Genomic DNA, 10,111 nt, shown 5'->3' on the forward strand with positions numbered 1-10,111 from the left:
TGCCGGCCTCGACCGATTCTGCCATTTTTTCACAGGTAAAGACAAAAATATTTCCACTGCTGTTATCTAACCTACAATTAAGTGATTTATCTCTTATGGACGTTTGTTTCTATTAAAAGCCTTTCCGGTCTGGATAGTCCCCTACACATCTGAACGGCAATTGCCAAGATCGGACAAGAAATTATACGACATTCCGTCGCTTTTTCGTTTTCCCACAGGGATATTGATTATTATTTTTCCTTATCCGGATGGGATCACATGGATAAAAGCAAAATGTTTTTTTCCGATTCTAGAAGCGAATAATTGGGCCGGAAAAGAAGAGGATTTAGCGTGGCATTTTTTCCGATTTGTGAAAATAGGCGTACCCGATCTGTGTCGACAACCTCATCGATTTCTTTTTTTCCATTATTGCATTCTTATCCTTTCCATATTTGTAGTAGCGGTAATAAGCAGTGAATCTCTCTTTGGAAACACCAGGGGCTGGGAACCTTTACGAGATTGCCCAACCTTCGTATTGACCGCAAGGTTCCAGTCGAGATGACGAGATACTTCACCTGGAGCGTCAGTGGTTTTATCGGTTCCCAAAAAAATAAATAAATAAAAGAAGAGGAAGAGATTGACAAGGTTTGTATCATTTTTGATATTTTTTTATTTTTTATTGTGGACTTTTCCAAATAGTCAAATTTTGTAGTAGATACGCTTCTTAGAGATGAGAAAATCCTTCCCGCAAGGAAAAAGTAGCTTGAATTGATCGGCTTAGATGAATCTCGCCTTTTTTTAAGAGGGTCGTGTTATGAATTTACGACTTAGCGATTTACGACCGAAGACGGGAATAACAACGTAAAAGTAGAATTGGCCCAGCTTGGAATTCTTCATCTCAATGGCTATGCTGGGAACGAAGACGCTCCGGTAATACAAGACACATTACCTAAAACTCAGTAATTTACTTCTTCATTCCTTCCTCAGGTTATTCCTCGGTGGATCCTACACCATCCAAAAAAGGCTGTCACGTAAAAGACGGACTGGCAATAGCCCATCCTCATTGGCACTACTAAAATTCTTCATCAGTCAAGGAATGACAATAGAAAAAAAGGGAAAAACAACGTTGCGTTTTCAAGGTCACATTGCGTGTGTTTTCCCGATATTTAATTGGTTAATAGTAAGAATGTAAACGGTTTCCCAGATTCCACGGAAGTGAATATCCGACACTTGACGACAGGTGCTCCTTGTCCCTTTGGTACCGTGTCTTTATTTTTGTCCTGGAGGACTGATTGGATCTCACAAAAATCAGCATGCATTGTATTGATGTCAGCAGGTTTGTACTGTCGACAGCCGTTGGTGGAACTCGCATGATTTATTTAAAGAAAAATAAAACATCATGCCTTTTGGTATAGGTGAGTGTACCCGTATTCTCGACTGACTGACCGACCAGCAAGTTTTGCCGAAACAACAGCAGCCGTCAGCCGAAGGAACCAAGCAACTGAGAGCTCCTCCCACCCGATTCGTCTCTGTGACTCTTTCGGTTTTGCCGAGGAAACGCAATCTGCCCGCATGGAACATCCCTGCAGCCAGTTGTAGTACCTCTCGAACCGCTTACCCAGTCGCATGTCCCGCTGCTCATTTCCCAGCAAAATCCGTGTTCATCCGTCTTCTTGGTGTTCCTCGTCTGGAAGATCATTTACATCCGAGGCACACGGGGGTCAGCTCTAAAAGGTAAAGCCGTTTTGTTTTACATAATCGGTTGTTGTTGTTCCTAAAGCGAAATTAGCAGCAAAGCTAGTTAGATCAATCAGAGATTTTTAAAGCGTTGCCAAAGTCACTGACACATTCGACTGTCAAAACAAAGTGGCGGAGATAAAAAGGCGTAGATTGGCGGTCGTATCTCTTTCGGAAAATTGTTCGTACGTGAAGAGAATTCAAGTAGCTGTCGTTCAACCTGACGGTGGGAAAGATAAATTCAACTTTTAGTTCTTCTTTTCTGGTCGTTTACGAGGTCAGTGAAGCGTGCCGGCTTCCCAGCGCAACAACTCTCGTGCTCGATAAGTTCTTAGCTTCTTTCGTTGTTACCATTTTTCGATTACTCGACGAGCTCACAGCTCATCAATTTTTATCGCTTTTCCTCGGTACAAGTAACGTAAACATATTAGAGCACAGCACGAAACTGCTTGATTACACTACAGTTTCCCGATTTTGTTTTCCCCGTTCCTACCTTCCTTCCTAATTTAGCTGATTTACAGGAAAAACGTTCTTGAATTTCGTGAGTCTATCGCCGTTTTTTTTTTTTTTTTTTCTCTCTCTCTTGTTGGTCACGGTTCGACCAGCTGGTGTGCGTCAGACCACATTTCGAACTTGGTCGCGCTTTTTTTTTTCGTCATTACGATTTGTTTTCTGTTCTTTTCATCCTTTTGTTGAATTCCGTCCGGGAACACGACAGCTGTTTGCAACTTCATTTATTATTGTTTCATACTTTTTTTTTTTTACCGTCTGGAGAAAGACGGAAACATGTACACTCAAGAGAGCAGGAAAAAGAATCACACAAAAATCAGTTGCGTTTTTTTTTTTTATTTATTTATTTATTTTGCCCCACCTCCAAAAAGCTTCCGGGTTTGTTAGTAAAAAGAAACAAAAGGTGATTTGCCATGTCAAACGATGGAAAGCTTTTAGTTTCTTATGGGAGCTTCAGTAGCGTTGACCAGTGTTCCGTGGCGCGGATGAAGGTATTTGTTCATTCCGTTGTCGTATGGTTTGCTTTTGTGTTATTTTTTAAATATAATTTTTCACTGCGTATAAGGTGCATATATTCATAACCGTACTATTGGTTGGGACGGTAATTCTGAAGAAGAAGAACTTCTTGGTTGCGCTTGACCAGCCAAGCGCGTTCCATTCTTTCTGACAAGAAATGCCCTCCCAACTCAAATTTATCTCGGTGTCGCGCTCCAATGCTCCGTCTCTCACTCCCAATGCATTACAACGACATTGAGTGACACCGAAGGGTGGCCGATTACGTTATAAAAAGGCGGTATTGCGATGATCGTCACCTCTATAATATACACGTCTATAGCTGTTACATGATAGGGAGCAGTGCGCAGGTGCTAGTGGCGCTCAATTTGAAATGCTTCCAAGACGTAGGGTGAAGGTCAAAGACATCGAAATGTTGCCTCCCCTGAAGTTGGAAGCCATCGAACGTATCTTTAAACCGACAAACTAAGAAAAGCCGAGAAAAACATGCGTATCCGCCAGGCTATTTTATAATAATGAATTCGTCCCGTTGGGCGATTCTTAATCAAAGTAAAGCGGGCAGGTGCTAGTTGGGGTAGAAGAGGAGAATGTATACTCGGTTAAGGAAAGTTTTTTTGTGTGTGTGTGTAGCTGATCGTTTTTTAAATACGATATTTTATAAGAAACCGAAAATACTAGAAAGAATGAAATACGTTAATGCAGACTAGATCAAATTATTCAGACATGTCGCCCTGAAGGCGTCCTGTTGGGGGAACATTTTGGCTCGGGAAGAAAGAAAGAAAAAAGTGTAAGTGCGTGCAGAGAGGGAGGGTAAAGAAAGGCTATTGGTCTCGAGGAAAAAGTAAGAGACCATCTGTTGTCTGGAACTAAAGAGGCAGCCACCGATTGCCGCCTCACCGTGCCCACTGCCAACATCCCATAGGCACCGAAGAAGAATAAACTTTTTTTTTTCTAGCAAATGCGTGTGTGTAATAGAGAGCGAACGATAGAAGTTCACTGGACTCGCAGTAGCCAACGACCTTGAAGAGAATTGAACGTTCTGTGAAAATCAAGCAAAATGAAAGAAATTTGAAATGGGTGGTTATCAGGTCTTATGTTTTCATTATCAAGATGATCTTTCCAGATGACTTGTTACCTTAAAATGGTAATGCCATAAACTATTGACCCGACAAAATGGTTATACAATGCTATTGGGATTGAGCAACAAATTCTGTGCGTAGTTGCTATTCCGTTGTTTCGTTCTTTTGTTGTTCTCGAATCGCATATATTCGAATCTAGATTTTTGTCCCCTATACTTGGTAATGAAAGGAAAGGTGCTGCTGACAGTGAGGTGCTATATTTGCTAACTCACCACGGTATTTCATTATTATATCCATTCAAGACCCCCGGCAAGTCCTAGCCGTCTGCCAGCTGTGATCGTTTCCCGCGCACTCTTTCATCTCTGCCGGAATTGTTTATTTCTTTCTTTCTTTCTTCAACTGTTTCTTTAGCGTTTCACCATTATTTTCAACTTGCCTTTTCTTGGGAATTGACGAAGAAAATTCTCTTTCAGTTCGTTCATTTTCGTGTTGTTTTCTGCAGGTCCAAGAAGAAGGAATGGTGAGATACCGCCCGGAAGCCGGTGAACGGGGCTACACATTCCGATTGGTGAACAACAACGGCAACAACGGTGATGTGAACGGCGGTAGCCCAACCGGAACTCTCATATCGGATCACAGTGGTGCGTCGACACTGGATAGTTCCGTGTACAAGGAAAGAATCGATAGCCTCTTCCGACAGCAACATCTTCGCCGCCACGCTAACGAAACGCAAAAACCTTTGGTCGAGGAAGAAGATGACGCGGCTGTAAATGAACCAACCATGGAACATTTGCAACTTCACTTCCAAAAAGTGTTGGCTGAACAACGCGGAAACGTTGCGTCACCAGTTCCAGCCACTCCGTCCACTAAGAATCATTCAACTACATACATTCAGGTCAATAACCACGTGAATCACACGTTGATGCGGGAATCAACGCCTGAGAGTCGAGCCCAGCGTTTCAACGAGGCTCGCACAGCCGTTCAGGCGCAAATCGAGAAGATGTTCCAAGATGCATCAACAACCAATGGCCAGCAACCGAACAAAACGGCTATGAACCATCACGTCTCCACGTCGTCACCGTCGACCGTAAACGATCCGAGTTCATCCGTTATCAACATAACCAATCATAAAGCGGTGATCAATGTTCGTTCCGACTACCCGTTACCTCCTACCCAAAAAGCAGTGCATAACAAGCAAAATGTTCCTCTTCCACCCATTCCGGCCGTGCCACCACCGTCGCCTCCCTCCTCATCAGCAATGACCAACACCAATCAGTACAAAGTTGATTATCTTGGCTCGTTATCGCTACCAGGCCGTGCTACAAGCCTGGAGTCGCTCCAGTTTCCATTGAAAGAGCTTTACAGCCAATATCGGCAGCATGAAAATGCGAACAGGAATCAAATCTACCGCGGCACAATGGAAATTTCTCCAGCCGGTTTGAAAATCCAATACTATTTGTCAGACAGTCGTAGACCCAGCGTTCCGCAGGAGGTCTTAAACCCATTTCCCACTATTGCCGTTTGGGCGGCAGTCAAATTCGTGGCACGTACAGAATCAACGGGTCGAAAGTTTGCCTTCCTACCACTCATTTGCGACCCGGAGAACCAGGACAAACAGAATCTTTTCCACCCGCTGAGTGCGGCTGATGATGGCGATTGGGTAACTTCGCCTACCTTTCATCCCCCATTGTTCACCTGTGTGATGCGCAATACACAAGCTCCTAAAGACCTGGAATGCCACGCTTTCGTTTGCGACAATCCAGAGGATGCCATTGTAATTGCGGCAAATCTATATCAAGCTCTGCTGCGTAATATGAAAAACAATGAATCGTCACAACAGCAGCCGCAGCAACAACCACCACCACCGCAACAACAGGCACCACCTCCGCCGCCGACATCTGCTACTCCCGTTAACAAAATTGCGCAGCCCATCTACTCGCCTTCAACCAGTGTCTCTAATTGGAGCGAGAGTTCAGTCACTTCGAGTTTCCAGCAACCAGTTCGCCCACCGCGACGCAAAAAATCTACAAAGCCTTTGGATGGAGGCCTTGAAAGACGGAAGAGTATCCGGCGAAGTCAAAATAAAACTAGATCTTCGCAAGGCAAAGCGAATTTACGTCGAAGTATGCGTAACGCTAGCCAACGGAGTAACACTGGCCGTGTTGTTGTTAAACGAAGCGTGTCTGAGCGACATTTGGGCGAGGTATTAACGTCAGATGGGTTGGATGGGCCGGATCAAAGTAACAATGGAGACATACTCACTAAAGTAGCCATTCCGCGAAGCAAGAGTTTCATGACCGTTCCACAGCAAAATTACTCCTTTTCCGAACTTTTTGAAGAATTAAAGGTAAAAGAAAAGAAAAAATATATGTTTTTAATGATTTTATTTAAATTTCGTTTTAAAAGTGTATCTAATAATTGGAATTTTTCTACTTTGCGTAGAAACGTGAAGGTGTCCGGAGTGTAGACGATGTTCTGAAAACAATAGTCAATAAAGACCGCATGTCTTTCAATGATTTGACGCCAGCCTACAAAGAAATGTTGATGAAATTGGCTTTGACGCTCAGCAAGGACGAGATGTTCCAGCGCTCTAAGAACATTATGAGACATCAGACTAGTAATTTGAGTAAAACGAAATCCAAGGGCAAAGCCGACGTAACCAGAAATGAGACAAACAAATTGGCTGCAAGAGATTCCGATGCTGAGCACAGCACCAGTTCTTCACGCATCAGTAGCGTCCTGCGAGCTACCAAGAAATCTTTCTCCAAGTGGGGCGCAGCTCGCTCCGTTTCAACTGGTTATTCGGTTACCAAGGAAGAGAAGCAAGCATCCGAGCCTCAATTAATTAAGAACATAAAAATCATTAAGAGCCCGGAGCCCTCCATTGTTTCCGTGGCTCCATTGGTTTTCCCGACCAAGCATTTCAATCCCAAGACGCCGTTGCCACCGAGGTCTGTTGTCGCCAACAACAAGAACGGCATCGTCAACAAAGCGCCTGATTACAGCGCATCCTGTTCTGAATGCGGCTATGACAGTGAATCTTGTTCGCATAAATGCTATTGTTCATTCAACGAAACACAATCGCAAGACACCACTGATTACAGCGACGCTGAACGATGTTACTGCTCGTTAAAGAGAATCAGCAAGTCGAGTGGGGCTCCAGTTTATCGCATTCGTCTCGACTCTGATGATACAGACACTAGCCACGACAGTTTGCCCGATCCGGCTGTCAGGCATCCACCTCACATTAAACCTACAAAGAATCGTCCGAATTATGCAAGAAAATCGTCCAGTATGACGTCGTGGTCTGCTTTATCTGGAGCCGAGTCGCCATTAACGGCCTGGCGAAGAAATACGGCTAATTTGCAACATTCCGCTCCAGCAACGACAACTAAACCTTCCGCGCATCCCCAGTCTACCCGCTTTACATTGTCCAGCGCATCTTCTTTAAGGCAAAAGAGTTTAAGCTCTTATTTAAGTGACACGTCATTGGATTCGGATGTCGTAGCCATGACTGAGCCGGCTCACAAATCGGCTAACGGCAAAAGTTCATTCGCTAAGCAGCCGGAGATTTTACGCAGGAAAAGCCGTAGTTCGTATTTATCTAGCGAGACGGAAATGGATTCGACCAGTTGCAACAGTTTCGTTCGTGGTCCAATCTCGCTGACCAATCAGCAGCAGCGGTTACAGCGCAAAACCAGCCCAGCCGAATCGGTCGGCTATCAGAGTTATGATTCGACGGGAAGCAGTGGTCGGACGTCTAGGAATTTCAGCTTAGAAAATCTGAGTTCCGTTAGCGACGACAGAAGGAATTCGAATTCTTCGAGCGATAGATCGCTAAAGTCACAAAACTCGGTCCGTGGCAATAAAGTACGAATCTGTTTTCCTTATTAAATTTTTTTTTTGTTCCTTAATTGGATTCCTTGTAATAATGGTCTATTATTCCAGTTTTTGATGGTGTCGGCAGTGGACCCCAAGGGCAAGATCGTTTACCGAGGCACGTCCTCAGCTGGTTCGACCCACCATAGCCAACATCACCACCGCTCCGTCGCCAAGACGGTGCCGGAAGGTGCGTTGTCGGCCAAGAAGACGACCGAGATAGCGGCCATGTTTTCCAATATCAAGCTCAACCAGACAACGGACATCGTCATCGACGATAGCGAGGTCACCGAAGACACGGCGTCGGAGATTTCCACAGATGACGCCTACAGCTCGATGCATTATCGAGGCGCAGTCCGGAATAATAAGAATGGGTTTTCGAAGCGAAGTGAATTAGAAAATTCCTTGGGATACCTTCCATAACATTTTTCCCACAAAAACCTTTTTCTTTTTTTGGCTAAATGCTTAACCCTGAGCTAAGATATTAACTCTTTCTCTCTTTATTTAAAAAAAGGAAAGAAAAAAGAAAAAAAAAAGGAAAATACGATAATAAAATAGGAATGGTGTCGTACCGAACAAGGCCTCCCGCATCTCTACGGCCGCAGTATAGAGATGTCGATGAGGAATGGTTTAATTAATTTATATAAGACTCGAGAAAAGAAAAAAACAAAGCTAAAACTTTTTAACTATAGCCATTAAGAAAGTTATATGAAATGTACAGTCTTAACCTTTGTTTCAAAACTCAATAAAATAACAAGATAAACCATTGTATATTGATTTGTTCCATAAAATGGATCACAAAGCAGGCTCTAGAGCATTAAATTTTTCGGTTATTTCATCCGGAACCTCTATTTCTTTGAGATTATCGTGGCCGATTTCGTGCTCGAACCTAGATTAATTTGGAATCAATTATTAACTGTGTCATTAAAAATAATTACTGGCTTTACATTACCTAATCAGTATGTTGACCAAATGTTCAAGAACTACCAAAACATTCTCGTTCTTTTCCCACTTGTGGAGCTCACGTAGGATGACGTAAGTATTTTTTGAGCGCAAGTATTCCCGTCCAAATTTAGTGGCGCATAACTTTTATAGGATTTTAGATTTAGCTTACTGCGTCACAGAATCTAGTATAAGCAGGAATACCTGAGTCAGGGCCTCCAAAAGCATTTTACGTATGTCAGGATCAGGCTCTCTAGTTTTCTCTTCACCCAAATATTGCAAATCGATGGGTAGCTTATCGTTATCTTCTTCGTCGAATTCCTCGGGACCGGCTAGAGGAATAAGTAACTTGGGGAGCAAGTCAACAGCTTCACTCAGTAAAAATTCATGGTGGTCTGCACGGCAATGAAATAATCTTACAAGTTTGAATCACATTTGCATTCTGGCAACAGTTTACCTGTTTCAAAACAGCAATTTTTTATCAGTCCTAGAATAGCACCCCTTCTACAGATGGAATCTTTGTAGTCTGTAAAAGAAACGAGCCTCTGCAGGCATGACCGGGATGGGTCCAAAATATAGCTGAGAGAAAGGAAAAATAGTCCAGTTAACAATTGGTATGATATTAGGAACACAATTAACAATACCTTCTCGCAGCAGGAAGTTGGCTCAAATTGGACAATACAGATGCAAGATAGTGAAGACGTGCACCTTTCTTGTTGTATTTTTCTTGGCAGAATATATCAATGTATTTGTCTAAATTTCCCTCCATACTTTGAAACACTTTTTCACTTCCAAGTTTCGTTCGTGTAAGATTTGACAAAACCATACAAGCAGGATCAGCAAGGTTGTGTTCCGGATTGCTTATGATCTTCAGCATGTGTTCGACAATATTTGTTGCTTCTGCAAGCAAAGCTGGTATGACGTCTTCGTCAGCCGAAAGGTTGATGAGCGCCAAACTTGCATCTTTTGCAACTGAGTTTTGGCCATCATTTAAAAGTTGACACAGGTTCTTAACAATGCATGGTGTGTTAATTAAAAGGTGCCTTCCATCGGTTGTACCTGTCAATCCTGTATGGAGACAGTTTAAGTAACTGAAACAGATTATGAACAACTTAGCAATTACCTAGGGTCTGCTGTAGTGCTAGAGCCTTCACATCTAGTCGCACATCCAACGCAAGGAACTGCGATAATTCTTTGATTTCCGTCATTTCGACGTCAACAATAACCACATGGGTAGCCTACGACACAGGTTTCAAACTATAGCAGACCAATCTTCATGGTTGCAACGTAAATCAAAAAATAAATACTAGATGGCGTAGATTCATCTTTTAAAAGAAAATCTGGAACGTCAACATTGCCTTTGCTTTTCTAAAACGCAAAATGAAAAATCAACTAGGAAAATGTTCAAGGACCAAAGGGCAAATAAAAGGCAAATTTAAATTACTATTAAGCGACGTCTCTTAAATGGTTAT

At 42.9% G+C, this 10,111-nt stretch overlaps 2 protein-coding genes across 3 annotated transcripts; one reads left to right on the forward strand and one right to left on the reverse strand.

The window, feature by feature from the left end:
• Positions 1–697: 697 nt before the first annotated feature.
• LOC116917561 lies at positions 698–8,460 on the forward strand. 2 transcript variants are annotated; one of them, XM_032923072.2, is made up of 7 exons: positions 698–909; positions 967–1,118; positions 1,184–1,315; positions 1,395–1,713; positions 4,321–6,165; positions 6,261–7,688; positions 7,767–8,460. In XM_032923072.2, exons 5-7 carry the CDS (start codon positions 4,336–4,338, stop codon positions 8,118–8,120), a joined length of 3,612 nt encoding a protein of 1,203 aa, XP_032778963.2. In that variant the 5' UTR covers positions 698–909; positions 967–1,118; positions 1,184–1,315; positions 1,395–1,713; positions 4,321–4,335; the 3' UTR covers positions 8,121–8,460. The 2 variants fall into 2 exon arrangements, with proteins under 2 accessions (XP_032778963.2, XP_032778961.2); XM_032923070.2 differs by lacking the exons at positions 698–909; positions 967–1,118; positions 1,184–1,315; positions 1,395–1,713 and adding an exon at positions 2,591–2,717.
• Positions 8,449–9,924, reverse strand: LOC116917563 (protein HGH1 homolog). Its single transcript, XM_032923078.2, has 6 exons — positions 9,763–9,924; positions 9,284–9,707; positions 9,097–9,218; positions 8,844–9,034; positions 8,650–8,783; positions 8,449–8,586 (listed from the first exon to the last, which is right to left on the reverse strand). The coding sequence occupies exons 1-6, from the start codon at positions 9,845–9,847 to the stop codon at positions 8,493–8,495; spliced, it is 1,050 nt and encodes a 349-aa protein (XP_032778969.2). The 5' UTR covers positions 9,848–9,924; the 3' UTR covers positions 8,449–8,492.
• Positions 9,925–10,111: the final 187 nt, after the last annotated feature.

The sequence above is a fragment of the Daphnia magna genome, linkage group LG2, assembly GCF_020631705.1.
Source record: "Daphnia magna isolate NIES linkage group LG2, ASM2063170v1.1, whole genome shotgun sequence".
Lineage (NCBI taxonomy): Eukaryota > Metazoa > Arthropoda > Branchiopoda > Diplostraca > Daphniidae > Daphnia > Daphnia magna.

Excerpts from the sequence above, each read along its gene's own strand:
- LOC116917561 (XM_032923070.2), top strand. The coding sequence starts at position 2,640 with ATGTCAAACGATGGAAAGCTTTTAGTTTCTTATGGGAGCTTCAGTAGC. Across the intron at positions 6,166-6,260 it reads AACTTTTTGAAGAATTAAAG|AAACGTGAAGGTGTCCGGAG; the intron begins GTAAAAGAAAAG and ends TACTTTGCGTAG. Across the intron at positions 7,689-7,766 it reads ACTCGGTCCGTGGCAATAAA|TTTTTGATGGTGTCGGCAGT; the intron begins GTACGAATCTGT and ends CTATTATTCCAG.
- LOC116917563 (XM_032923078.2), bottom strand. The coding sequence starts at position 9,847 with ATGACGGAAATCAAAGAATTATCGCAGTTCCTTGCGTTGGATGTGCGA. Across the intron at positions 9,219-9,283 it reads CAACTTCCTGCTGCGAGAAG|CTATATTTTGGACCCATCCC; the intron begins GTATTGTTAATT and ends CCTTTCTCTCAG. Across the intron at positions 8,587-8,649 it reads TTGGTCAACATACTGATTAG|GTTCGAGCACGAAATCGGCC; the intron begins GTAATGTAAAGC and ends AAATTAATCTAG.